Source organism: Nematostella vectensis, chromosome 7, assembly GCF_932526225.1.
Source record: "Nematostella vectensis chromosome 7, jaNemVect1.1, whole genome shotgun sequence".
Taxonomy (NCBI): domain Eukaryota; kingdom Metazoa; phylum Cnidaria; class Anthozoa; order Actiniaria; family Edwardsiidae; genus Nematostella; species Nematostella vectensis.
Window position 1 is genome coordinate 10,908,717 of NC_064040.1, and position 27,608 is coordinate 10,936,324.

General features: G+C 38.3%; 2 protein-coding genes and 1 long non-coding RNA gene across 4 annotated transcripts; 2 read left to right on the forward strand and 1 right to left on the reverse strand.

Annotated features, from left to right (window-relative positions):
• Window positions 1–17: 17 nt before the first annotated feature.
• On the forward strand, window positions 18–9,459 carry LOC5518876 (NAD-dependent protein deacetylase sirtuin-2). 2 transcript variants are annotated; one of them, XM_001638826.3, is made up of 14 exons: window positions 18–155; window positions 1,795–2,001; window positions 2,353–2,487; window positions 2,653–2,801; window positions 3,610–3,666; window positions 3,737–3,805; window positions 4,434–4,557; window positions 4,740–4,799; window positions 4,953–5,008; window positions 6,371–6,447; window positions 6,835–6,889; window positions 7,486–7,553; window positions 8,347–8,413; window positions 8,973–9,459. In XM_001638826.3, the coding sequence occupies exons 1-14, from the start codon at window positions 140–142 to the stop codon at window positions 9,123–9,125; spliced, it is 1,293 nt and encodes a 430-aa protein (XP_001638876.3). In that variant the 5' UTR covers window positions 18–139; the 3' UTR covers window positions 9,126–9,459. The 2 variants fall into 2 exon arrangements, with proteins under 2 accessions (XP_001638876.3, XP_048586494.1); XM_048730537.1 differs by lacking the exon at window positions 18–155 and adding an exon at window positions 559–580.
• Window positions 8,168–10,187, reverse strand: LOC116602279. The gene is made up of 2 exons (XR_004290360.2): window positions 10,054–10,187; window positions 8,168–8,617 (listed from the first exon to the last, which is right to left on the reverse strand). It is a non-coding gene; the product is annotated as an uncharacterized LOC116602279 (long non-coding RNA).
• Window positions 10,188–10,364: 177 nt separating this feature from the next.
• On the forward strand, window positions 10,365–27,546 carry LOC5518892 (poly [ADP-ribose] polymerase 1). Its single transcript, XM_032363623.2, has 29 exons — window positions 10,365–10,502; window positions 10,603–10,623; window positions 11,552–11,806; window positions 12,260–12,556; window positions 12,950–13,066; window positions 13,386–13,468; window positions 14,097–14,219; window positions 14,362–14,424; window positions 15,114–15,180; window positions 15,661–15,748; window positions 16,234–16,382; window positions 16,586–16,652; window positions 17,276–17,341; window positions 17,880–18,012; window positions 18,234–18,294; window positions 18,533–18,596; window positions 19,040–19,116; window positions 20,468–20,596; window positions 20,822–20,905; window positions 21,255–21,377; window positions 21,708–21,836; window positions 22,108–22,206; window positions 23,160–23,312; window positions 24,434–24,470; window positions 24,653–24,666; window positions 24,843–24,919; window positions 25,450–25,511; window positions 25,692–25,809; window positions 26,964–27,546. The coding sequence occupies exons 1-29, from the start codon at window positions 10,386–10,388 to the stop codon at window positions 27,040–27,042; spliced, it is 2,952 nt and encodes a 983-aa protein (XP_032219514.2). The 5' UTR covers window positions 10,365–10,385; the 3' UTR covers window positions 27,043–27,546.
• Window positions 27,547–27,608: the final 62 nt, after the last annotated feature.

Here is a 27,608-nt window from a genome sequence, read left to right on the forward strand (position 1 = left end):
GGTTACAGTGTTTCGAAAGGGCAATGAAGTCCATTAGACGAAATTACAAAATTATCGGCTTATTTCAAGCCATTCATGTGTAAACTTACACTGTCGATGATATTAGCCGGATATTCTGCAATTTCTCTGATGTCCCAAAATGGACGAAGAAAAAGGTAAATAATTGATCTCTCTTCTTTCGATAAAATCCAGTTGTGTTGAACTACATACGAAGCTGCCAAAGGTTTTCCTATTCTAAGGCTCCCCCATTTGCCTTTAATAGCCTCTGACAAGCCTCTAAAATTAGATATTTTTCTGGGACTTTTTTGGGGAGTGGACAACATTGCAAATGGAGGAGTGGAGTGGAAAAAGCGACGAGGGTGGGGGTTTGGGGCGGTTATAAGTCACTTTATACCATTTCACACTGAGCTAAACCTCAGAATACCCTGCTACCTTTTTACATTGTATTTAATGCCTCGTTCTTTAGAATTAAGGTGTGAATTTTTTTTTGTTAAACAATTGTGGTAGGATATTCTAAAGTTGCTTCATCAAAGTTATGCACTAGTCGATTGAAACCCCCAACCCCATGGTCCCGCGAAGGGTGAGGGATTAGATTTTAACCCTGAACAAAACTGAGAAAAGCCCCCACCCCCATGGGACAAAACTGCTTTTAAATGCCCCTGCACCCCAATATACAACTACCTGACATTTAAGACAACAAGCCATCTGAAATAAGCCTATATCTTTCAAAGCCAGGACACTTCAGTGAGTATGTTTGTACAAATAACGGATCAATTGAGCTTTAGGGCCACCAGGTATTGGCATTATAAATAAAAGGTATCTGGTATACCCGATGAATCTGGTGTAGATTAAAACAGTTACATTTCATCGGGCAAAAGTAATAGATGTCGGGTAACAGAAAATATAAATACCAGATGAAGCGTTATCGGGTAAAAGAAAATATAAATACCCGATGAAGCGTTATCGGGTAAAACAAAATATAAATACCCGGTAAAGCGATATCAGGTTATCGGGTAAAAAAAAATATAAATACCCGATAACGCTAGGGAGCTTAAAGACGCTAGTCACTTGTCCCCAAACCCCCAGGGTGTGGAAGAGTCTAAGAGTCAAAAACTGTCAATTCCTCCACCCCCTAGGGACAGATTCTTGTTCAAAAGTGCTCTAAACTCCAACGTTAACCCCACACTTTCCCTGGACTATGGGGGTGGGGGTTTCAAATGACTAGTGCATTATGGTCTCAGTGCTTCTCCACTTTATCCTGCCGGCTTCTTCTGTTTTTTTTTTTTTAATCACCAGGGCCAATCAAAGATAACAGCTTCACACTTATGCATACCTGTCAACTCTCCCACATTAGGCAAGAGTTTGTAATGCTGGAGATTTTGGACCTCTTCTCCCACTCTCTCACCCTCCTGCGTGGAGCACCAAATCTCCCGCTTTTAGCGATTTTTTTTTGCTAAAGAAAAATCCTTCTATAGAAAATTAACATTTTGCTTATTTTTCTATTTTTTGTTGAGCCACTCATCGAACAAGCATGTAAGATCTATATTCTGTGCGAGAGCTTTCTGAACGGCAGACGTCTGCTGGTTGGCTCAATAATAGCAGGAAAGCCATTTAACTGCTATGGCTTGTGAGCCCCTTTGAGGGTATTTCCCACCCCTCACCCCCAAAAAATATATATCCCACCCCTCCCCCCAAAATTCTCAAACCTTGAGAGTTTCTAAGGTTGACAGGTATGCTTATGGTCTAAATGCTTTTTCACTTTATCCTGTCAGCTTCTTCTATTTTTTTTATCAGGTTCAAACAAAGACAACGGTGGTTCTGCAAATAACTGTGTCAGTACAGGAGATTTGAGTTCACCATTAGATAAGAATGATGCAACAAACACCATTGGTGTTGTTAATGGTGATGGCTCAAAGGCAGATGATAACTCTAAAGGTGGCGCAACTGGAGGGGCGGATTGGGAAGTTGATGATAAAGAAACATCTTTTCAAGCTAGTCAAAGTGAGAGTTTTATGCTTGCAGTCTGTGAGCTTTTGTCTCGAGAGCAAATGGTATAGGGAAAGGTCTTGCTGGATTTGTGTTTAAGATTAGCTAATTTGATGATTTTGAATGGAAATAAGACAAAAAACATAAACATAAAATATTGTTTCTTCATTTATCAAGGCTTGAATTTGCCATTCTAAAAGTATGTTTACAATTATCTATTTCAAGCAGAGATGAACTCAGTTATGATCATATTGTCATAAAGATAGAGCTTTTGTCAAAGTTTATTTCTCTCTTGGTTAATTAGATTAAAAAAATATTGGCATAGTTATTGTTTTGTTAAAGAACAGTTCTCACCCTTTTTTGCAGTTGAAGCCATGATGAAATTATTCAATCAGTTCCGGCTAAATCTAACTCAAGAGAAGAGTGAGAAAGAAAAGCCAGAACAACTTTTAGATGAAGTAAGCTTTGAAGGTGTTGCCAACTACATCAAATCTGGAAAATGTAAGTTTGAATACATATTATTATTATTATTGTTGTTTTTGTTATTATTTGCTTGTGTTAGTCTAAAATTTTAAATGCTGGTTAAACCAGTTGTAAGATAGAGGATAGTTGCTTCTCTTTGAATTCACCAACGATTTTACATGGAGTCTTTGTTTTTGTTTACAGGCAAACATATCATTGTGATGACAGGAGCTGGTATATCTACTGCTGCTGGTATCCCAGACTTTCGATCACCTGGAACAGGCCTCTATGACAACCTACAGAAATACAACTTGCCCTACCCTGAAAGCATATTTGAGATTGGATACTTTAGAGTAGGTGACTTAAGCTCTTTAGCCCCCATATCTTTTTAAAAGCCCCTTTCAACCCTCTAGAGCCAATCCAGGGGCGTAGCCAGGGGGGTGGCTCAGGGGGCCTAGGCCCCCCTTCAAGATATTATCTAAAATACAGGAGAAAGAGCGTTGAAAGGGTCTTTTGGGCCCGCTATAATATACTTTAATTGTAAAATGGACACCAAAGCATAGTAAACACTAGTTTATAGCTTGTAAGACTTTTGTAGGGGCAAAAATAGCCTATTTTCAAAGATAGTTAAAAGAAATTTTGGAATTAAGCCCTCTCTCTTTAAAGCCTCCCTCCCCTTCTTTAGCCCATCCCACCCTTGATCTTATCCCCTTCTTTAGCCCATCTCCCTTTCCATTGATTTTATCTACTTTAGCCCATCCACGCTGATCTCACCCCCTTCTTTAGTCCATCCCACCCTTGATCTAATCCCCTTCTTTAGCCCATCCCACCCTTGATCTTATCCCCTTCTTTAGCCCATCTCCCTTTCCATTGATCTTATCTACTTCTTTAGCTCATCCCCGCTGATCTCACCCCCTTCTTTAGTCCATCCCACCCTTGATCTAATCCCCTTCTTTAGCCTATCCCCCATCTTCTTTCTTAGAAAAAAATAACCCCAGAGTGGCATATTAGAGCTTATTCACAGTAATACAGTGCCAGATCCAAGGATGATATTGTGGGTTCATTCTCCATTAAGCCCATCTCCCCCTGAGCACATCTCCCCTCCCAATCACCCCATAGTAACACCAAAAGTACCTTTCTCTTGCACTTTTATTTCCACAGAGTAATCCTGAACCGTTTTTTGCCTTGTGCAAGGAACTGTATCCAGGATCATTCAAGGTATTCTTTTTTTCATTTGTGTTTGGGTTCCCTTTTTTGCTGTGAACTAACCTTATCTGTGTTTCTCTAGCCCACTATGTCGCACTATTTTATCAAACTACTCTATGACAAAAAATTACTGCTGCGTAATTACACACAGGTATGTGAACTAGGCACATTTTCACAAACTCTAAAATATGATGGTAATGCCATTAGGATATTAAAAGCCATCATTCAAAAAGAACCCCAGCAACAAAATAATGCTCCTCTGATTTCTTCTGTGATTTGTTTATATGGGTTGTGATGACTTGTTTAAAAAGTAAAGTGGTAAAAAGTTTTTGATAATGACAAAAAACTGGTGACATTAATGAGACATTATGTTGATGATAATGATTGAGGTTGATGACAATGGTGTTGACAACAATGATGATGGTAATGACAATGATGTTGATGACAATGATAATGACCATTATGTTGATGACAATTATGATGGTAATAACAAGGATGTTGATGATGATGATGGTAATGACAATGACAACAATGATGATGGCAATGACAATGATGTTGATGACAATGATGATGGCAATGAGAATAATGTTGATGACAATGATGATGGCAATGATGTTGATGACAATGATGATGGCAATGACAATGATGTTGATGACAATGATGATGGTAATGACAATGATGTTAATGCCAATGATGATGGTTATAACAATGATGCTGCTGATGATGATGAGAATCTTGATGATAATGGTATCATAAGTAATTACAGTTTCTATTTTTAGAATGTTGATACACTAGAGAGAATAGCAGGAGTACCTGATGACTTGCTTGTGGAAGCTCATGGCTCATTTCACACTGCTCATTGCATAGAGTGTAAAAAAGAATACACAAAAGAGGATGTTCGTGGTGAGGGCCACATTAAGAAAAATATCAATTTTCACTTCGAAATTATTTTTATGATGCATTTTGCACATCAGTGCAAAGGAGACATACAGTAGGACAAGATGGATTAGCTCTTTCTTCCTATTTTGTGGATATTATTTCTGTGAAGCCAGTGCCTGTTTCTAACCCAATTATTCTCATTTTAGATGAGATATTTGCGGACAAGGTACCAAGATGCAGTGGATGCGAAGGTGTCATCAAGCCAGGTTTGTTTTAAAGTTAATTAAATTTGATCTTTTCTGACTTAATAAATATCCTCTTTCCATACCTTAAACTCATTCTTAGAAACCCATAACTAATTCCAGACACAATGCAAAATTGTTTAGATTCAATTCATTTATTTTGTTGTTATACTCTAGATATTGTCTTCTTTGGTGAGTCCTTGCCTGGAAGATTCCACAGACTTGTCCCTCAGGTACGTATACTTTATGTGACATACTTTGATTTCTCTCAGAAGTTTATGTCATGATTGATAATACAGGCTGAGTCATGCAGAAAGGTCTCAAAACGATAAGGACACTTTTCCTTTAGTTTTAAACACCTATTTTTTTGTTACTCAAAAATGAATTAGCAAGACAATGTTTAAAAGCTACTGATATACTCTCATAACAGACAAAAACCTAGAATTGCACTAGAACCTTGTTTAAGAACCCCTGCTTATTAAGGACAATTATCAAGGCACACCTTATTATTAAGGACAGTTGTCAAAGGTGCACCTTATTATTAAGGACAGGTGTCAAGTGCACACCTTATTATTAAGGACAGTTGCAAGCGCCCCCCACTTTATTGAGCGGATGTTTCTTTAGATATATATGATCATTTTTTAAACCAACAGGTTTCAAGCGGTATATATGCAACCGACAACAAATTTGTTGAACAGTTTAAAATCCCACGTTCTTATAAATAGGATTTGGAACAGCCAACCACCCCTCCCCCTGAAACCACTTATGGGGCTATTCCGCCTCCCCTGAAGGCACACATTATTATTGAGGACAGTTGTCAAAACACACCTTATTATTAAGGACAGTTGTCAGGACAGTTGTCAAGGCACACCTTATTATTAAGGACAATTGTCAAGGCACACCTGATTATTAAGGACAGTTATCAACACACACACCTTACTATTAAGAACAGTTGTCAAGGTGCACCTTATTATTAAGGACAGTTGTCAAGGCACACCTTATTATTAAGGACAGTTGTCAAGGCACACCTTATTATTAAGGACAGTTGTCAAGGCACACCTTATTATTAAGGACAGTCGTAAAGGCACACCTGATTATTAAGGACAGTTATCAAGGCACACCTTACTATTAAGGACAGTTGTCAAGGTGCACCTTATTATTAGGGACAGTTGTCAAGGCACACCTTATTATTAAGGACAGTTATCAAGGCACACCTTACTATTAAGAACAGTTGTCAAGGTGCACCTTATTATTAAGGACAGTTGTCAAGGCACACCTTATTATTAAGGACAGTTGTCAAGGCACACCTTATTATAAAGAACAGTTGTCAAGGCACACCTTATTATAAAGGACAGTTGTCAAGGCACACCTTACTATTTTGGACAGTTGTCAAGGTACACCTTATTATTAAGGACAGTTGTCAAGGCACACCTTATTATTAAGGACAGTTGTCAAGGCACACATTATTAAGGACAGTTGTCAAGGCACACCTTATTATTAAGGACGGTTGTCAAACTCCTGATAAAATAAATCAGCACATGATTGCATCAATGCAAGCTGAACTGTACGTCGAGTCATTGTCATATTGCTCGCAGGACATGCCTCACTGTGACTTGATCATCATCATGGGAACGTCACTTGCCGTTCAGCCATTTGCTTCCTTGATTGACAGGTGGGTGTAGTGTGGACTGTACTAACTTTGTCCCCATGGCCTCTAAAAAAATAAAAAGCACTTTATCTCAGCTGGGATGTTGTATTGTGGGTCATATACAACAGACCAAACCCTGTCTTTTTAGAGCAATGTATACCTTGAAAACAAATATTGAAATGGAGTAAGATGAATATGTCGCTCTCCTGACCTTTTTCTGTTTGATGCTTTTAAAATTTGGTTTAGAATTTTTTCTGATCTCGGAGGGTTCTCAGCCTATCCCCTCTAAGCAAATGACCCCCCCCCCCCTCCCCTTTCAGCAAATTCCTCCCTTTCTCTCTTAATATTTGCCAACTTAATTTGTGATGCAGAATGGTTTAAATGGTGGCTCATGATGCTTTATATTTGTAGAGTTCTGGCGACAACACCAAGGTTACTAATTAACAAGGAGAAATGTGGTCGGCAGGTAGTGTATTCATTAGTTGTTATCAGTGTATAAAGTTCTAATGAATCTGCTGAAGAAGGATTGATCTTGTATATAGCACTTTTCCAAGCTTTGTGCATGTGAACCCTGACTTCAGCTACAGAACAAGACTTTTTTAGTCATACCATTGATCAGGGTTGTACCTGTCTTGAAAGGATGGTAATTTTGGCAGAGGGGGGGGGGGACGGGGTATCTGTTTTTGACATACAGTACCGTTAAAGCATTATATTTTTACATATAATGTTTCATATATATTAAAGCCGCATTGTCACCAGTTTACTTCCGGTCAATTACGTAAGAATCTCTGAATGATTTTTAACGGAATCTATTGTCTATTGGAAGTTTCTTTGAGGATGTGACTGCTAATTTAGAGCGTATGGCCTGTTAAATATTTCGGATTCGAATAGATTCTTTTGCCTTTTAACAGTTGAGGTTTCCGTCGGACCTCCGGAAGTAAACTGGTGACAATGCGGCTTTAAACCCTCATTTTTTAAGCTGCCCCTCTCTGTCCGTGGCCCCTGAATTTGATTATAATTCTACATTTGTATTTTCTCATATCATATTTCTTGTGATTGTAGGCTAGCTTTTTGTCCTTTCTGTCTGGTGTGGATTCTGGATTTAAATTTGACAAAGAAGACAACTACAGGTGAGCTTTGACCATCTTGTAAGCACTTCTGCATTTTATACCCAAAACTTTTATACTTGTGTGGAACTCCTGTTTGCTGCCTCTGCTTCCTATTTGGCGAAGCTATTTGTTGTCTCCAAATGTGGTGTTAAATTGGGTTGCAGTGATATCAAAGGACCCATAAATTGGAGGCACTTGACAAGGATTTGCAGGGGTTGCCCAGTCATAGATATCATAATAATATAATAATGGAGTTATTCAAAAGGTAAAAAGTGCTTTTTCTCGGGTAAGGGGTTGGGTGCACCCACCCATAACTCTCCCCTGACCCACCCATAACTCTCCCCTGACCCACCCATAACTCTCCCCTGACCCACCCATAACTCCCCCCTGACCCACCCATAACTCCCCCCTGACCCACCCATAACTCTCCCCTGACCCACCCATAACTCTCCCCTGACCCACCCATAACTCTCTCCTGACCCACCCATAACTCTCCCCTGACCCACCCATAACTCTCCCCTGACCCACCCATAACTCTCCCCTGACCCACCCATAACTCTCCCCTGACCCACCCATAACTCTCCCCTGACCCACCCATAACCACTGCCTCCACTCTACCATCCACATTTCTCTTCTACAGTGTGTTTAGTGTAACTTTCTTACAAGAATCTCTGAATTGGCTATGACATGTGAGGGTAGGCAGTCTGTTGTCTGAACCTCCAAATTGCCTAATTTGTAGTTACTATCACCATAAGTAACGTCAGATGTCTTTACTTGTCTTTACGCCATAACAGAATGATCTCTTGTTTACCAGGGATGTTGCATGGCTTGGAACAACAGACGATGGCTGTTTGGCACTTGCTGAACTACTAGGCTGGAAGGCAAGTGAACCATTTGCCATAGTTTGAGAAGTCAATAATCACCCTCTTTAGCCTAGTCGTTATTACTCTCGCTGTGATTGGGGTTCCTGTGCCTTTCTTAGGCATTGTTACTCTTGCTGTGATTGAGATTCCTGTGGCAGGTCTCCCTTGCCCCTCTCCTCAATGCCAACCACAGGAATCCTGAATGGATCACCAGGAAGTAGGCTGTGTGTATAAGAAAGCAGAATAATGCCCCATTTTAAAATCACGTGGCTTGAAATAATCAGGTATAAAAGGTATAAAATGTTGAGCAGTTTCATCAATAGCATCAAAACTATTGTACCAGAAAAGTTAAAAACCTGCTGCTTTAGTTTTGGTGTCTGGTTAAGATGTTATTAGTAATTATTGGTGTTTTAAGCTGTTAAAACTAAGTTTTAATTTTACAGTTTTTTTTTGGTGTTTTTCATGACAATTTCATTAAAGCTATGTAAAACTATGAACATTATTTTGAATTCATGATTTTTGGCGAAGACTGCTCAAAGTTCTAATGAATGCTCTTTTAAAAATTTAAAAATTGCAGGAAGAACTTGTTACAATATTTAATGAAGGTCATGCCCATCTGGACAAAGAATCCAGACAAGATAAAGCTGGGCTTACCACTGTGGAGGCGAAAGAAAAGGAATATGGAGCGGAAGAAAAACCGAAAAATGATGATGACCTTACAGTGGAGTGAAGAATCTGATGACTACCTATGACCTCTCTCATGCAATTCACTTTCCAAGCTCTAAACCACTGGTGGCAAAGTTTCAGAACGATTGTGTAGGAGACTATACTGACGGCATTAGGCAACAATGTACTATAGTAATAAAGTGTTTGGGCTCAATTGCGCAAAAATGAAGACAATTCAATTATTTTTTTATATGCTGGTAATAAAAAAGGCCGGCAAAAATTCCCCACGTTCACAATTTTAGCTTTTACACAAGCAACAAGTCTGTGTTGACTCAACAAATTCATGCCAAAAATAATTTGTATATGGAACATCAATAAATCAATGAAGTTTGATAAAATTTGTTCCCCTTTCAATGATAATAGTGAAATTATTCTAATTAAAAAAAACAACAATAAATCTTAGACTTTTTAAATATGTGGCTGCACATCTCCCCTCCTCCTCTCAGCAGTCCCCATCCCCTCTCAGCAAATCCCCTCTTACCCTTTCGGCAAACCCTGTTCCCCTCTTAGCAAATTAACACCCCCTCCCCTCTCAGCAAATCCCTCCCTTTCTCAAAAAAACTGTTTACTTTTTGCATATGGTATTTCTATGGCTGCACACCTCCTTTTCTTCCCCCTTGCCTCTTAGCAAATCCCCTCTCACCCTCTCAGAAACCCCGTTCTCCCTTAAGCAAATCAACCCCCCTCCTCAGCCAATGCCCCCCCCTCCTTCTCAGCAACTTCACCTCCCCTCTTAGCAAATCAACCCCCCTCCTCTAAGAAAATCCCTCCCTGAACATTAAAACCGAGCACTGCACCTTTCTAGGAATAGAACTAAAATACAATATCACTGGCCTTTACTAGACTGGGTTCTTCGACGCACCATCCGATCACAGGCAAAAAGGAGCGACTATTATAGAGTTCCCGACTAGTAAAAGCATCTAAATGCTTACCTAAAACGCCATATTTTATCGTATTTGTGACGGGGCTATTATTTAGGAGTACTGAAACCATTCATTTTTAAACTGAAAACGCGATTTCAAATAAGTAGCATTCGAGCTGGCGATGGCATGGCATTCGATCCCATATTACAGCCAAGAAATTTTGTACCGGAAATCGGTGTACGTTTAATAGCAGACCAGTAAGAGCGCGTTTAGAGAAAATGGCGGGAGATTGTAGCCAATCAAGTGTCTAGTGCCCAGCTCGTCTGGTCTTTGCTCCGAAGTTTGGCTCACTCGTGGTCTTATTTCAAACATTTGATGTTTACGGATTTTTTTTTAGCAATATGTCGGAAAACGATGTCCCTTTTAAAACCGAATATGCCAAGTCCAATAGATCTTCATGCAAGTCGTGTAAATCTAACATTGGCAAAGACTCCCTCCGAGTGGCCAGGATGGTACAAGTAAGTTCCAAAACTCGAGAATACTTCGACTGTTGTGTTGTCTTGGACATAGCGCTAATTCTTCTATCTACTAAAACTTCCTTGTTTGTTTGATTTGTAGTCTCCACATTTCGACGGGAAGGTAAGAACTCTATAGTTAACTAATAACGGCATTTAGTTAAGAATGAATGGTGTTGTATTATGCTTTCCTTAAATCCATAACACACTTAAATAAGAAATAAACATGAAACACCCATCAGTATGTTGTAGCGTGTCGTGCGTGACGTGTGTCTGTGACGTGTATTACTTGCATGCATCTGACTATGAGACTACATCATAATGATATGGGAGGGTACTGAAATTTTTTTAATACAACTTTTTTGATAACAAGATCAACATTTCAGGCCCGTCGGCAGGATTTTGTGCGGGGGAGGGGGTTCGTTTTCCCATTTAGCGGACCATTTTCTCTTAGGCAGCTCGTCCTAGCTCGCAATGGTACTCAATTTTCCTTCATGAGAGTTTACGTTTTAGTTGAGTGGAGTGGCTCTCCCTAACCCCCCGAACACCCCTGGCTACGGGCCTGCATTTTACTGCTTTCATCCCACACTAAACCTATTGTTCAGGTTTGTTGTTGTTTTTTTCTTTCTTTAATTTATTTTATTCACTGTTTAAATTACTGCGCTGCTACTCCATCAATCAAAATTGTGATGTTATACTCACATCTTTTTAAAAAAAGACCAAAACTGAGTGATTGTTTACAAGCATTCTGTATTAAACAGAAAAATGATTTATTCAACTTGAAATGTCAAAAAATTAGCTGATATCTCTATAGCGTGGTCCTCTTCTTTAGAGAATTAGCCAACTGCAAGTGAACATATTTGCTTTATGGAAAAGTATTTGCAGTTTGAATATCAATACTTCATGAAGGTTGGCTATATAGTATATGGTAATGCAAACAACATATCAATACTTCATGAAGGCTGGCTATAAAGTATATGGTAATGCAAACAACAGTACAGTACAACAGCCTTCCAACATTTTAAAAACAACTGACATTTTTTCCCCTCAAGGTACCAAACTGGTTCCATTTTTCATGCTTCTTCAAAAAGCAATTCAAACCTAAGAATTTAGCAGAGATAGCTGGGATTGACGGCTTACGGTGGGATGATCAGGAAAAATTCAGGGCCCAAGTGTATGGGGGTGCAAGTGATGTGCCAGATACTACAGCGGCAGCAACCGTATCAGTTGAGCAGCCAGACTTGTTAGCCGAGTATGCCAAGTCAAGTAGAAGCACCTGTAAACATTGTGATGAACAGATAGTTAAGGTACAACAGCTACAAGGTGCACCTTTAAAGAGGAAATTTTAAATACCATATACAGTAAAGTTCATTCATGGGGTTGACAAGCATTTTGATTTCACAACAACAAGACAGCGCATCATTGTGAGTTTAATAGAAATGTGTTAACAAACCATTCTTCTGCTCACGTTTACGAAGATGGGGAAATGCTCATAAGGTTTTCTATACCCAGCAAAAACCTGGCTTAGCTTTTTACCCCCTCCCTTACAATAAAAAAACTAGGAAAAAATATAAAAATCCAACAATATGTCTGACGTCATATTGATAACATCCAAGTAGTCCCCTTTGGCTTAAAGTCATGCTCCCCTGTGAATTATTTCTAGATGGCATCAGGTGTGAAACCCCCAATTTTTCAAATGTGTTGACAATGGTGTGATAAAAACAATTCTCAATTAGTTTTTATTTCATTTTGAATTCCAGGGAGAGCTTCGATTAGCCAAAGTGATGGATGGTGAAAAGTATGGTCCTGTTCCTAAATGGCACCATGTGCCTTGTTTCCTAAAGGCCATGCCTGATCTGGACATCTCTGGTATTCTTACCGCTCAACACTTCACTGGATTTCAAAAACTTGGAAAGGATGACCAGAAACTGCTTATAGACAAGTTCGGGTCACAAAAACAAATATCAAAGAAAAAAGGAAAGAAGAGATCATTAGAGGCGTCTGCTGCAATGCCTGTCAAAAGTGCATCAGAAGAAAAGGAAGAACAACAATTAAAGGTGCATATAGTAGAGGTCATGACATTATCAAAGCCAAGGGGCCCAGTAGGCTTTAAGTGTGTGTGTGTGGCAAGGGGGTGGGGGAGGGTAATCATTTCCTTGTTTCTCCCTGCATTCTTCCATCACCGATTTTCAAAAGGTCAATCTGAAAAGTGATGGGGGAGGGGGGTGCTTCTTCTCTGTCTATTTCTTTTTATTTTGACTGAAATAAGTAGGGTTTTAGAAACCCCCCCCCCCCTATCTTCTCTCCCTGTACATAGGCCTGGCTTCAAATTTGTGGTGACACTGCAGACTTGTTTCTAATTAAGATACCCATTATTTGCATTTATTTAAATAGATGGTTCTTTCTCTGAAGCACAATTCTTATTTTAATCATTTTTGCCTATCCAACAGGAACAAAGCGAAGCGATCTGGAAAATACGTGATGAGTTGAAGACAAACTGCAGTCTGTCTGAACTGAGGGAGATGCTTGAGGACAATGAAATTAATCCCCAAGGTGGTGAAACATCTGTGAGTACATCTTTTAGTCATCTTCTTATCATCTTTTTTTTCATTTTATTTTTTTTTTCATGGGAAATAATATCTGCTAGAGGATGAAAATAATATTTGAACACAGGGCAATTAGGAAAGACTGCTACAGGGATTTGTCTTCTACAATTAAGAAATGTTTTTTTTAATGTAATGATAAGAAAGGATGTAGTTAGAATTCTGTATCCGTGTCATCTTGTTCTTGTTATTTTTCTCACCTAGCCCTTATACCCCCATAACATAGAAATTGATCCATGGTGTTGTAGATGCTAACCATACTGTATTGTATGGATGGGTTTAGGTTTTTGATAGATGTTCTGATGGAATGCTGTTTGGAAGACTATTGCCTTGTCATGAGTGTCATGGTGGGATGCTTGTCTACAGGTATGGATTACTTATGCATTGGGTGAAAATATGAACATCTTTGTGATGGTGGTCAACTCTTGTGTTCAAGTTTGAGTGTACAAGGCTTCAATCATTCAAAATCTTTGAAGCATTTTTATTGGCCATCATAAAAAATGGTTTCCAACTTTGCCATTTGTCTGCACTGATAAATCAAAAACACCATTTGTGCTTCCTCAATTTGAATGACGGAAAGCTTTTTTTTTAGCAGAAAATTGAAAACTATCTAGAATTTACTGTCTGCTTGCCTATGCTCCACATCAGTTCATGATATTCAAGCCAACGCAGTCATCACCACAAACTTTGGTATAAACAGGGTGTTTAAGGGGTGGGGACGACCACCCAGCTGTGTCCATGTTAACTGGGCCATAGCCTAGAACTACTAAGGGAGAATATGTGCACACATATTTTTTGCAAAGGTATATATAATAAGTGTATTCTTTGGTGGCCTAATTGGGCTGCAAAATGGCCCCTGCATTACTTCGAGCTACAAACCTAGGGAAGCAAGACATGTTGTGGATAGATTTTCAAATCTATTGTAAAATTTGAACATTATACTATGTTACCCCACCTCCTACAAATAAAGCCTTCAATGTATTTGTCATTTCAGGAGTGATGGTTACCATTGCACAGGTAACGTTTCAGGGTGGACAAAGTGTGCCTTTACCACCCAGGATCCAAAGAGGACCAAGTGGGTGATATCCAAAGAACTTAAGAAAACTAATGACTTCTTGTAAGTATGTACCTACATGTTCTTTAAAGAGGGGTGTTAGTTCTTTTAGAGTAGCAGAACATGCTCGTTTACATTTTCTTATGTTTTCTTATAAGCAAATAATAATAATATAAAGATATAATATTTTCATCTTTGTTTACAGAAAGACATTTAAGTGCAAAGAAATGAAGAGATTATTCCCCAAGCTGACAGCAATTCAACCGGGGTAAGAAAATGTTGGAGACAAAATGCAAGGCTAGCACAGTGTTTTTTTTCCCATGTTTCTGGATTCTTTTCTGTTTGAGCTGAGTTTGTTCAGTCTAAAACATGGATTCAGAACTTCTCGCATACAGCATTTTGTATTTTTTTAGAGATTGAAAATATAGATGTCAAGTTTCTAGATTTTAACAATCTCATTAAGTAAAAGAAAGTACCCAAAGTAAAGTACCTAACTTTAGAGGTAACAAGTTTTCAGAGCCAGAGACTTTTGTCAAATTTCGAAATCAGAGCCCAAGCTTTTCCCAACTTTTCAGAAAACTTGCTCTATGTATGTCATAAACATCGGTTAGAATAAGTAGGGTTACAGTAAAATGTTGCTTTAGCTAAAGTTTCTATTTAGAGCAGAAAGGCTAAAGACTCAAGACTCAAAAAAGAAGGGGGAACCCGTTCATAGTAACAAACATAAAACAGATCGCATTTAACAAAATCAGAGAATTTGAGATCGCTTTAAAAAATCAGAGACTCCAAGACCATGGTAGCAAAAAAAACAGGCTCTGAGACCCCTAAAATTAAAAAAAAAAAGATTCTTTTTTTATAAAAAACTTTTCTCTTATGTCCCTCCCTAACCATATACTTATATCATTAATTTAACCTAAAGAGGTTTACCTGAATGTTCCTTTCTCTCTCACTTTTCAGGGCTATTCCAGCAAAGCCTCTATCCAACATGATGGTGGCTGTGATTGGAAAGTTGAAGCGCACCAAGGTACATACAATATTCAATTGGGTTTAATAAGGTCTATTTATTTAATCTATTCAATATTTCTGTTTTATTTATTTAAAAAAAGCTGGGATACACTTCTGCCTTTTAATGACGAAATCTTCAATTTTTAATGATGACTCCCAGATGGTTCTTAACTTTGAACATTGGGAGGGTGGGGTCCAACAACAAAAAAAGCTGATGTTGATGATTTGGCAACTCCTAAGTTTATAGGTTTGGAGTTCACAATCACCCTACTGCATATGATCATGAATAGCACTGCATACACCCTATCTTTTCTCTTGCTTAAATTCCAGTATGCAAACTCTTCATTTTAAAACTAAGTAAAGTAAATCCCCTTCCCTCTAAACAAATGCCCACTAACCCTCCCCCCCTCCTCCCCCCCTCACCCACAAAATAATAATAAAAAGTAGTGGGATGATGACTGATGTAAACTCTTGTAATGTTTAATACTGTATCCTAAAGGCAGATGTTGCATCATGTGTTGCACAACTTGGTGGGACAACTATGGACAGAGTAACCAGTAAAGTAGATTGTTGCATAAGCACCCAAGGTACAATATAACCTCTTTCCTTGTTATTACTTAAACCCCTGCAATTACAGTAGAAAAACAGCTGGGGTAGTGGGAAGGGTCAGGGAAACAGCTGGTCAACAAAAGATAGAGAGTATACCTCTCTTTCTTCTCTCTTTGTTTTCTCTCTTTCTTTTATTGTGCAGTGCATAACATTGGATTAAAATGCTGCCATGAATTTTTCTGGGCAAAAGTGCCCTACAATATGTTTTGCTTTAGCCAAGTACTTAATAATAAAATATAATAATCAGTTTATTGCCCATCTAAATTACATGGGTGGTCAGCTAAAATATAGGAGTTTATATATATTTGTAAGTGAAGAATTTGGCAAGACGTTCAGTCCTTGGAATCTTACAGTGTATGTATCATCATACACAAATACAAAAGTATACTGAAGTTTCCTTATAGGTTTGGAATGTTGTTTAGGCTTGTTAAATTATATTATATATTTTGTTTTTGTTTCACAGCTGAAGTATCAAAGTCCTCTAAGAAAATGAAAGATGCTGAGAAGTTTAACATCCCTGTAGTGTCCGAGGACTTCCTCGATGCCATCAAAGATGGAGAATTTAATTCAAATATAACAAAACATAGTCTTGTATCCTGGGGAAAAATCAAGGTGAGTTTAACTCTTTTTTTTTTCACAGTTTTTTCACCCTCAGGGGCAGAGATGACAACTTTGCATTATATGTAAGAGCTTCGCTATTTAGTATTGTATCATCTCTAAAACTCTATTTCTTTTCCAGAGCTGTATTTTTCATGAGTCTACTGTACTTTTCATGCTTTTTAGGCTACTGTAATGTTATGATATATTTATAACAGGCACTTGATATTGTGGATGGTCCCTTGCCACTCAGACGCAAAGCTTCAGACTCCAAGTATGAGTTAGGTAAGACTCAGGACAATACCACATTGATCCATGGGGAGGACTCACTTGTTAATTGTATATTTGTTTGTTTTACATTATCTGGATTATATCTGGGGTGAGGGGGACACCCATAAACAAACAGTCGGCATTATACAGTTTTAACCATAAACCTCACTTTGGGTGTGGTCAACAGAAATTCTTACCCCTAAGCAGGCGGGTACCCAGGATTGGCTGAGGGGGTTGCGCAGTCATAGGTATCATATGGAAAACCATAGTATTTGAAAATTACTTATGACCCTTTTTGGCAACCAAGGGTGGGTGTGCACCCACCCTGTGTACCCCCCTGTTATGTGCCTGCTAAGAGATATGATATTGGGCTTGACCAAAGCAAATTCTTACCATAACAAAGCTGGAAGTATGCTAACGCTTCATTTGGCCTGTGGTCTTACGTTTCTGGCATAAGACCTCACCCCCTAAGGGATAGATGAATAAAAAAATTTTTTGAACAGCCCCTAAGAGACAGCAGTAAAATTTCATACCATGAAATATAGCACAATCACCCCCATCTCCTAACAAGTTCATTCATCAGAAAATCATAGCAAAAGGTGCATCTAATGACATATTACATTTTGTATTAATTTTAGGGGCTTCTCAGCCAAAGAAGGTGAAGCTTTCTGTGAAAGGAGGTGCAGCAGTCGACCCTGCATCAGGTACAGTCTTTTATTTTTTTTAGTAAAGGTATGATTTTAAAAATCACCAGAAAATCCTGACTTTACCTGAGATGTATCACTTGCATCCTGCATGTCTATAGTATGGTTTTGTGCTGTGTATTAGTAGATAATACTAACCCGATATTTGGGCAATCTCTTTGAAACGCAAATAAAGACACACTGGAATACACACAAATAACTTACAGTATATTAGTAAAATTTAAGTGGCAGGCTTAATAATGAATAAGGTGGAGGAACTGCCCTAAGCTGTATATTTAGTTTCGTGTCAGCCATCTTATTAATAGTGCAATATATAATGCTACAATATGTTGTACAACAGAAATACAAGAGCATGACAAGCTCTAGATGCCTGGATGTTAATCTTGCCTAAGAAACTTCTTTTTTTCTTATACATACTAAAGAGCACATGTATACTATACATTGAGACCTACAGTAACCAGTTATGGAAAAACAAAAATATGTTGTCATTAATCTTTTGCCTCTTGTGATTGTGATGTACTACTATGGCTGTATGTAGAAATGGAAGATGACTGCCATGTCCTGGAAGTCAAAGGAGTGGTATACAGTGCAACACTCGGCATGGTGGACATTAGCAGAGGCACTAACTCTTACTACAAGCTCCAAGTCTTAGAAAAGGACAAAAGCTCCAGGTGACAGATTAAACGCTGTATTCAAGGAAATTCCTCTGAGTGCGATTGTGGATCTGAGGATTGGCTGAGGGGGGGGGGGGGGGGGTGGGGGTGCACAGTATTTGAAGATTCCTTCATAGGAAATGACCAACTTTTTGGCCACAGAAGAGGGTGCGTGTGTGTGTGCTTGTGGTTCTCAGAACTGGAGCAAAGAATGATATTGTTCGGTTCAACCATGATAGGTGCTACTTGTTCCGTTCCTGGGGGAGAGTTGGTACTACGATTGGTGGTAGTAAATTAGAGGTAAGATCTCTTTGAGTTACTTTCTTTGTACATGCAGCTTTCATTTAATTCTTCACCCTTCAACTGTAGTGTTTACTAGAGTACAGTCTGCTTTACATGTTTTTTTTTTTACTATACTGGTATTTGGTAGACTGGGCAGACCTGCCCTGAAGAAGTCTTTAATACCTCAATAACGGCGTCTTAATGTTGTTGTATTGAATTAATTTGAATGTAAACAATTGTTCTCTTTAAATGACAGGATTGTGGCAATTCTCAAAATAGTGCTGTTCAGTCATTTGAGGAACTGTATAGAGAAAAGACAGGTAATTGCATTATAATCACCACTTACTGGTAAGGTTTAGGTGTGCTTCACTCTTAGAAATATCTGAGTAAAGACTTAAAACATTGTTATACCGTGGCGGTTTCCCTGCCACATCCTTTATAAATGTTTGCTGCTTGTTCTTCTTTTTCTTGTTACTGTATTATTATTATTATTATTATTATTATTATTATTATTATTATTATTATTATTATTATTATTATTATTATTATTATTATTATTATTATTATTATTATTATTATTATTATTATTATTATTATTATTATTATTATTATTATTATTATTATTATTATTATTTCATTCATAATTGGGAAGAGGTGAGGTGAGGTTCATAGCTTTAATTAGTTTATCGATACCTTTAGTACTTTTAACTCTCAAAACATCTAGTGATATTGTGAAAAGTAATAAAAGTATTTTGTTGAATAGGCAACGAGTGGAGCGAGCGAGACAACTTTGTCAAACATCCAAACCGCTTCTACCCCTTGGAGATTGACTATGGGCAGGTATGTAAAACAAAATAAGAACCTTAGACCCTAAATACAATGAAACAGAAATAGTGATCTTTTTAGTTCGTAGTTCATAACACAACGTGCGCTATGGCCACCAAGTGAAAATTAATTAAGGAAACTAGCAAATAAGCAGACAAGAATCAATTTTTTAGGCGAACTTTATATAACTCTATGATTCTGACGTGTTTTCATGTACACTGAAGCATTCCTTCACCACGCCGGTTTGCTAGTGACGTTGAGACTAATCAGATAGCATGTTTCTCACATCCTTGTTGGCCTACTTTAGTGCCAAGGTGGGCATTGTAGCGTGTATCACATTGTAAATCTTTATTGAGAATTCAAATCTTTAACGTGGTTAGTAGCAACATAACACAGAGTTGCTTTGATGGCACAAAAGTGTTATGCAGCAACTGGAGCAACTTTGAAAAGTATTAAGTGATAAGTCTTATGTATCTTGAAAACTCCGATTAACCACTCAAATCTTTGACGTGGTTAGTAGCAACATAACATAGAGTTGCTTTGATGGCGCAGAAGTGTTATGCAGCAACTGTAGCAACTTTGAAAAGTATTAAGTGATAAGTCTTATGTATCTTGAAAACTCCGATTAACCACTCAAATCTTTGACGTGGTTAGTTGCAACATAACATAGAGTTGCTTTGATGGCACAAAAGTGTTATGCAGCAACTGGAGCAACTTTGAAAAGTATTAAGTGATAAGTCTTATGTATCTTGAAAACTCCGATTAACCACTCAAATCTTTGACGTGGTTAGTAGCAACATAACATAGAGTTGCTTTGATGGCACAGAAGTGTTATGCAGCAACTGGAGCAACTTTGAAAAGTATAAAGTGATAAGTCTTATGTTTCTTGAATACTCCGATTAACCACTCCTTTTTTATTGTTTATAATTGAAAGACAATGGTTTATTCGCAAGGAAAATCAAAAATAACAAGCTACAAACGAAGTCTGATAACTTATTGACGATATTTTATTGAAAATATCTTGGTTACTTGCTTGAATTAGCCGATGGAAATGGATGCTTTGTGTGCATCGGCATTGAGCGGGAACATAAAATGGCGGCGTGATTGTGAGGGGATGCAATACCTAATAGCGCCAGTATCGCATACAAGTAAGGCTGCTTAGAGCCAAGCATTGATTTGCTTGTGTCCAGACTGACCCAACACAACTGTGCCACAGATGGTTAAACAAAAGGTAAAGGGAATGCTGGGAAAGTGTTGGTTCAATCAAGCATTTTGAGGCAACCTCTAGCACCTCCAAACATGATGTACAAGCACAGCCATGCTTGGCAGGGCTTAATCACAACATGGTTCAACTTGTGTTTTTTAGGCACACGAGGATGTGGTCAAAGCAAAAATTGAAATGGGCAGCAAGAGCAAATTACCATCACAGATACAAGAGCTGATCAAGATGATCTTCGATGTTGAATCTATGAAGAAGACACTTATCGAATTTGAGGTGATCTTCTACACAACTTATGCATCGGCATAAATATGCATTTTTCTGATATATTTGGTGTATACGAGACTTCTTGCACTTCATTCTTAACTAGGTGACATGCCACAAAAAGAGGGATTTGACAGGTTGAGAATTTCGCCACTGATTTTTTCAACGGTCTCCGACCACAAATGTCATTGCGATCTTCATTTCTGCTACCACTCACCTTAATTTTTCATTCTCTAGATTGACTTGAAGAAAATGCCTCTTGGTAAACTCACAAAGAGGCAGATCGAGAAGGCTTACAGCGTTCTAGGCGAAGCCCAACAAGTAAGTTTATGATGAGTAGCAAGCTTTGGAAAAGCTGCAGGGGGAAGAACTATTAATGACCATTTTTGCTTTGTTTCCTGTTGTTTTTGCTGTGTTTTCTTTTCTGTTATTTCCTATTAGCCGTTAAAGAATGTTTTGCGTTTCGCGAATTAATACATCTTATTTTTGTATGTGGGATTAATACATCTTATGTTGTATATTGGATTCCGCTATTTGCGGCTAAAATTAGTGCTTTGTTTGAGAAGCATCGATAATCACTTTAACATTGCCGACGGGCGTCAGGCACAAAACTCTCCCCCTTCAGAGCAGACCAGGGTATTTTGATTGATCCAGTGTGTTTTAAACGCAGATCCTGAGTGAAGCTGCTAGCAAGACTGCTGTACTTGATGTGTCCAACAGGTTCTACACCCTTATCCCACACGACTTTGGCATGAGGAAACCTCCTTTGCTCGACAACCAAGAACTTATCAAGGTATACACTATTTCGGGAGGCTCCTCCTCCGATTGTTTTGACCCTTGGGAAAAAAAGGCTTTTATCGATTTTGGGTTTCCTGTGGCGTGTCCCCCCTCAGTCCCCCCTCCTCCATTAATAGTACCACAGTAAGCCCAATTTATAAAAATACTGGAAAAGTACAAAAAAAAAAACTCTTGAGATGCCAGAAATATTTCGGTTGCATTGTGATAATCAATGTGTAATACCTGAGTTGCATAACATATGAGTGCATAACATACAGTATAACATATTCATAACAAAATCCCGATGACGATGCGTGGCATTTTGCATTGCCTTGATTCTTTGCAGACGAAAATTGAGATGCTTGACAATCTCATTGATATTGAAGTGGCATTCAGTCTGCTCCAGAGTTCAGATGGCGAAGATGCTGAAGATCCCATCGACATAAACTACAAGAAACTGAAAACTGACATAGAGGTTAGTGTCTATAAAAAAATCTAAACCTCCCTTGGCCTATATTGGGGGCGCGCGGGGGAGGGGGGGTCTTTTATGGCCCATATCTAGGAGGAAAAACACTAGAAATAGAAATTATTATTATGTTAGGCTATTATGTATCGATCATGTCGATATTGTATAATAAAATCAATTTCCAAAATGAAATTAGTCATTGTATACACATGTTTGGATTTGACCCACCACTGTTAATCCTCATCTTTAATACTCATCTGATAATTTTACACTTTCTTAGGTACTGGATCACAAATCTGCTGAATTCGGCCTCATTTCCGAGTACGTGTCCAACACGCACGCGGACACTCATCGTCAATATGAACTCGAGCTGCTAGATGTAAGTACCAATAAATCTACTTTCAATTTTAAATTGCAAACGCCGAATAGGTGCGTAGCGAACTTTGTTCCTCCCTTAGTTACTAGTCACTCTTCGTAGATATGGCTTTGATGATGACAAAAATCGCCTTACAAAGAATTGTTTAGTACTTATACTATATATCGCAAATTAATATCGCGAGACATGATCAAATGCGCTTCAATGTAACTGACTTTACTCGTCAGTGTGTAGCTACGGACTGCTCCACGTAGTTTACAATCATGAGTGTGGGTTGGTGTGTAAGCATTGTCACTGAAGATGTTACCACTGGCCAGAGTACCCAGCGGTTGGTTTTATTTTCGCAGAGAAGCCCCAAAACTTCTCTACATCGCCTGTAATTACCTCCATTTCATTGCCAAAATGGTCATTTGCAGGATTCGAGTTGTTGCGTGACACTAGCGAGACAGATTCATTTCAAGATAAATTTCATGTAACTTTCTGTCTGGCCCAGTATAATTTTCGAGTCAGCATCGCAACGAAGGTCGCATAACAAAGCGAAATGTTAGGACATTTGATCCCTATATTGTTCTTGTGTAACGTCTTTTTGTCGGCAGCTTCATTTTACGCAACTTTAGTTCTACTACAAAGTTTGAGAGGCCTGTGTTACGCCAACTAAACCATAGGTTAACGGGTAAACCCACTTCGCGAGCAGGGTTAGATTTTACCGCCAAACTAACCCAGAGTTATGGCTAACCAGCGTTTCAGGAACAGAACTAATCCGGGGGTAAAAATTTAATCGTGGGTTGGGGCAAATTTTACCCTAAGTTAGCGCTAATTGGCTTTTCAGGAACTAGCCCCTGACCTAGGATTTAACGTAGGTCCTCTTGCTCGAGAGAAAAGACCCGTGCCACTAAGCTATGGCGCCACTCTCCAGATGGCTATCATATGGTCACTAATGACTTTGTTATACTTAGGTGTTCAAAATCAAGCGTGAAGGTGAAGAAGCCCTGTTCAAGCCATTCAAACAACTGCACAATCGTCAGCTTCTTTGGCACGGATCCCGCACCACGAATTACGCTGGGATACTCTCGCAGGGCCTGCGTATAGCCCCTCCCGAAGCACCAGTGGTAAACATATACGAATTCTGCCATTAAACTTCACTCATTTATCCTACATAAAAGTATACCATCGGGGGCGTAACTAGGTTTCTTGGAAAAGGAGTTCAGGGGGTTTCTTTGTCCCCTATATTACTGGCTGAAAATATAGGGAATTCCACTTTGGTACGCTCCTGAATTTCTGCTCGTATATTCCCACATCTAATCAGGACTCCATTACTTTACTAACCCTATACCAAGAAAAAAATACTACGTAAAGACTTCATATTATATATATCAAATAAGTAATCCCTATATAAATTACCGTATGACCCCGCTTCATCTTCCATCCACTTTTATAGCCCCGAAATATTGGTCTCATTTAAACACGAAGTTCCTCTATAAAAGGAAAAACTCCCCCCACCCCGGGCTCAAGAACAATTAGTCATCAATCAGCCGTGAATGAGTCGGCGGGACAATTGCTCTGAGCGGTAAATTTAAGTTTCCTATTCTAGACCAAAATAAATATCATTTCAAGACTTGTCGACTTAAAATGTTTCTATTTATAGTTAAATAATGCTATACCAAGCTGTGTGCGCCCTAAACCGCGAGCAGTTTCATTACAACGCGGGAATAATTTATGCAGATGCATTAAATTTTGGATATCGCAAAATTCAATGTCAATGCTACGCTTACGTCGCATCAAATCCTGACCGACGTAAGCATAAGCGGAACATAAGCATAAATTAACCAATCCAGCTTTTGCTCGTCGAGGAGGTATGGGCGCTTGACTACGAACTGTGCATGCGTAAAGCCTTGCGCTTACGTCGAGCCGGTTCTCACGCGACATGAGAACTCCGCTTACGCTATCATCGTCGTGAGAACCAGCCTTTAAGAACACTATATATTTGTCTCGATTTATATCGACAGAATTTCGCCGCAAAAAGATCATGCAAACCACATACGCGTACGATACAGTCCGCGGCAGACCCTAGAAGTCAATAAGCTTTTCCCTTTCTTACGACTTTTACAGATATTGTAAAAAAAAATTAAACGTAAATTTTCCCATATAATTTAATAGTCCTGTTGTAATATACATGATAGAAGGTCTCTTTTATTCCATACTTATTATATTTTCTTTTCTCCTCTGTTAGACCGGGTACATGTTCGGCAAAGGCGTCTATTTTGCAGGTATGAATACTACTTTGTATGAGGTATTTTTATCATGATAAAAAAAATTATTTTATTTAACAGAGTTTTCAAAAAGAAAAATCTTTTATCTTCGCCAGTTCCATTTGGCAACAAGAACCTCACCTAAGTAATTATATGTTGTGCTTACATTGAGTAACACTTTTTTCTCTTTTTCATTGCAGACATGGTTTCAAAGGTAGGTTGGTAGTGATTGGGCAATGTCTGATTGACATTGATTGACAGTAGAAATATTGTGAAAAACAGAGTGTAGCTACTTCTAATTCACGGGTATCTCTCATGTTAGACACCTATCAAATCCCCGATGACAACAACTACTTTCATTTTAATATCTTTACTTCAATCTACTTGTAGTCAGCAAACTACTGCTGTACATCTCCATCAAACAACATTGGTCTTCTGCTCCTATGTGAAGTTGCTCTAGGAAACATGTAAGTATGTCTTAACCATATGCCTATTTTTAGTAGTAGTAAACAAGTAAATAAGTAAACAAGTAAACAAAATGTCAGTTTCGGTTTACCAAGCAACCTTAACAAGCATTTGAATAAGCTGATCTTTTTAGAGCTGAATTTTTTTAGATCCGGTTTAGGGATCTTGTAAAAATTAAAAATAAAATTCCAAAATTCAGAAAAAACTTCGGAAGGGGGAGGGTCAAGGGCTAACTAAAAAAAAAAAGAGATGATCCATGTCTTTTTTATATTGTGCAAAATATAAGAATAAAAGCTGTGAATATCATTATATGGTTTCGAGTTCTGTCCAAGAAAGGTTGATTATTAAAAAAAATAGATGGGAGTGGGGGTCACCTCTATCCAGTTTTTTTCTCGGATTTTTTAATTTTCACATGATCCCTTGCCACGGGAGTAAAACGCTCTCCTTGATCCACAAATTTTATTATTGTAATTAAAAAATACGCAATCGAACCTTAGTAAATTGATTCCTTGGCCTTGATATTTTACTACAGGCACGAACTCAAACACGCGAGTTTCATCAAGAAGGTCCCCAAAGGGAAACATAGTGTCAAAGGTGAGTTTGGAAAAGACGCACAAGGCAGTTTGCGGGAAATGTTAAAACAATGGCTGAAGAACAGGGGGTGGGTTATACAGAAGGCCACACTAAAAACTGGAAGCCAAGTGTTTCGGATGAAGCAAAGAATGTGCTGTTATCAGTGTTATCAAATGTTTGTTTATTCATTTTTTAATGCAGGTCTTGGAAAAACGGCCCCCGATCCCAGTGCTACACACACGTTTGAAGATGGTACCATTGTCCCTAAAGGTAAAGGATGTCCTGCGCCTGTCAAAGATTCAAGTTTGTTGTATAACGAGTATCCTTTTGACATTGACTTCCCTTATTTCCTCAAACTTCTACCTAGCTTTATATTTACTGGTCCAAACTTTTGATGTTACACCTAGACTGTTAGTTTTTTAACTTTACTTCTACTCTTACTTTTCCTTAAACCTTACCTTCACCGCTACCTGACGTTTCCCCTTACCTCAACTTTACTTCAACCCTTACCCCTACCATTAACTTAATTGGTAACATTACTGTGAACCTAACAATAAAACCCATACTCTTGCCTCTCCCACTACTCTGAACTTAAGACCAAATCTAATATTTATTCCAACCCTTAAAATTTCACCCCTACCTTTGCTCCGACACTTTCTTTGCCACTTCCCTCACTTTACCCACACCCTGACCTTTTCTCCACCATTAAAGCCGCATTGTCACCAGTTTACTTCCAGGGGTCCGACGGAAACCTCGACCGTTAAAAGACAAAAGTATCTATTAAAATCCGAGATATTAAACAGGCCATCCGCTCCAAATTATCAATCACATCCTCAAAGAATCTTCCAATAAACACACTGCTTTCAATATTTTGGAATATTTTTCGCGTTTTCCGTTAAAAATCATCGGAGATTGTTACGTAATCGACCGGAAGTAAACTGGTGACAATGCGGCTTTAATCTACCCTTAACCCCTTTCCTTACCTTAACATTTTTTTTTCAACCCCACTCACCTGTCACCATGAGCTTCCCCCCTAGGCTTCTTTCCCTTCACCATTAATTTACCCTTACCCTAACCTGCACCTTTCAACAAAATTTACTCTACTCAAACCATTATTCCTCCCTTACAGTAACTACCTCGCATCTTTAATCCCATCAATTTCAATAAGGGAAAGCAATTTCTTGTTCACTTTTTTCCTGTTTTCCTTCCTTCCTTTCTTCCTTGATGCTTCCTTTGTTCTAGTTAGTCCTTAAGTAGCCCTTCCCATATATGATCCTTTTCACACTCCCAAACCCATTGTTGACTGCTATAATGAATGGGCATTGCCATTTCGTAGCAATGAGAACATTATAAGAACTTTAAGTTCCTTTTTTTTAAAGTCTCTCGCAAACAAATCAAACTAGTGAACCTAATCTAATAAACAAGCAATTCATTGTAATGACCACACATCGTCCACCTTAACTCGACTTACAGATACATTGTCTATGACACCGCGCAAATTAACATGAAGTATTTGCTCAAAACAAAGTTCAAGTACAAATATGGCTGGTAAAAGATTCCGCTCTTAACGTCCATATTACGCGGAAAGCTGTAGTATTAGGGCTTTATAGTAGTTATTTTATTCAGTCACAGTCGCAAATTAACATGAAGTATTTGCTCAAAACAAAGTTCAAGTACAAATATGGCTGGTAAAAGATTCCGCTGTTAACGTCCATATTACGCGGAAAGCTGTAGTATTAGGGCTTTATAGTAGTTATTTTATTCAGTTACAGTTGATAGATGCCATCTAAAGCTCCATGGTCAAATGTTTTCAATATTTAGATAAATATTATATTAATCCACTTTCAATTCATCATCATCAACCATAGACAGTCATCACAGGCAGATGGGATATCCGCTATTTTAATAGATTTGTTATTGTTCTGAATTCCAAATGATAAGGTTGTCTAGATCAAAGAAAACGTGTTGGGAATCACGTAAAATGTATCCCACTTTGCGTTAACACATAATAAAAACAATTGTTTGTTTTTAATAATAAAAACAAACAAGCTCATGACCAATCACTACTTGGTGCACTACTTTATGCATGCTAATAGTTACGATTTCTGTAGGGGCAAT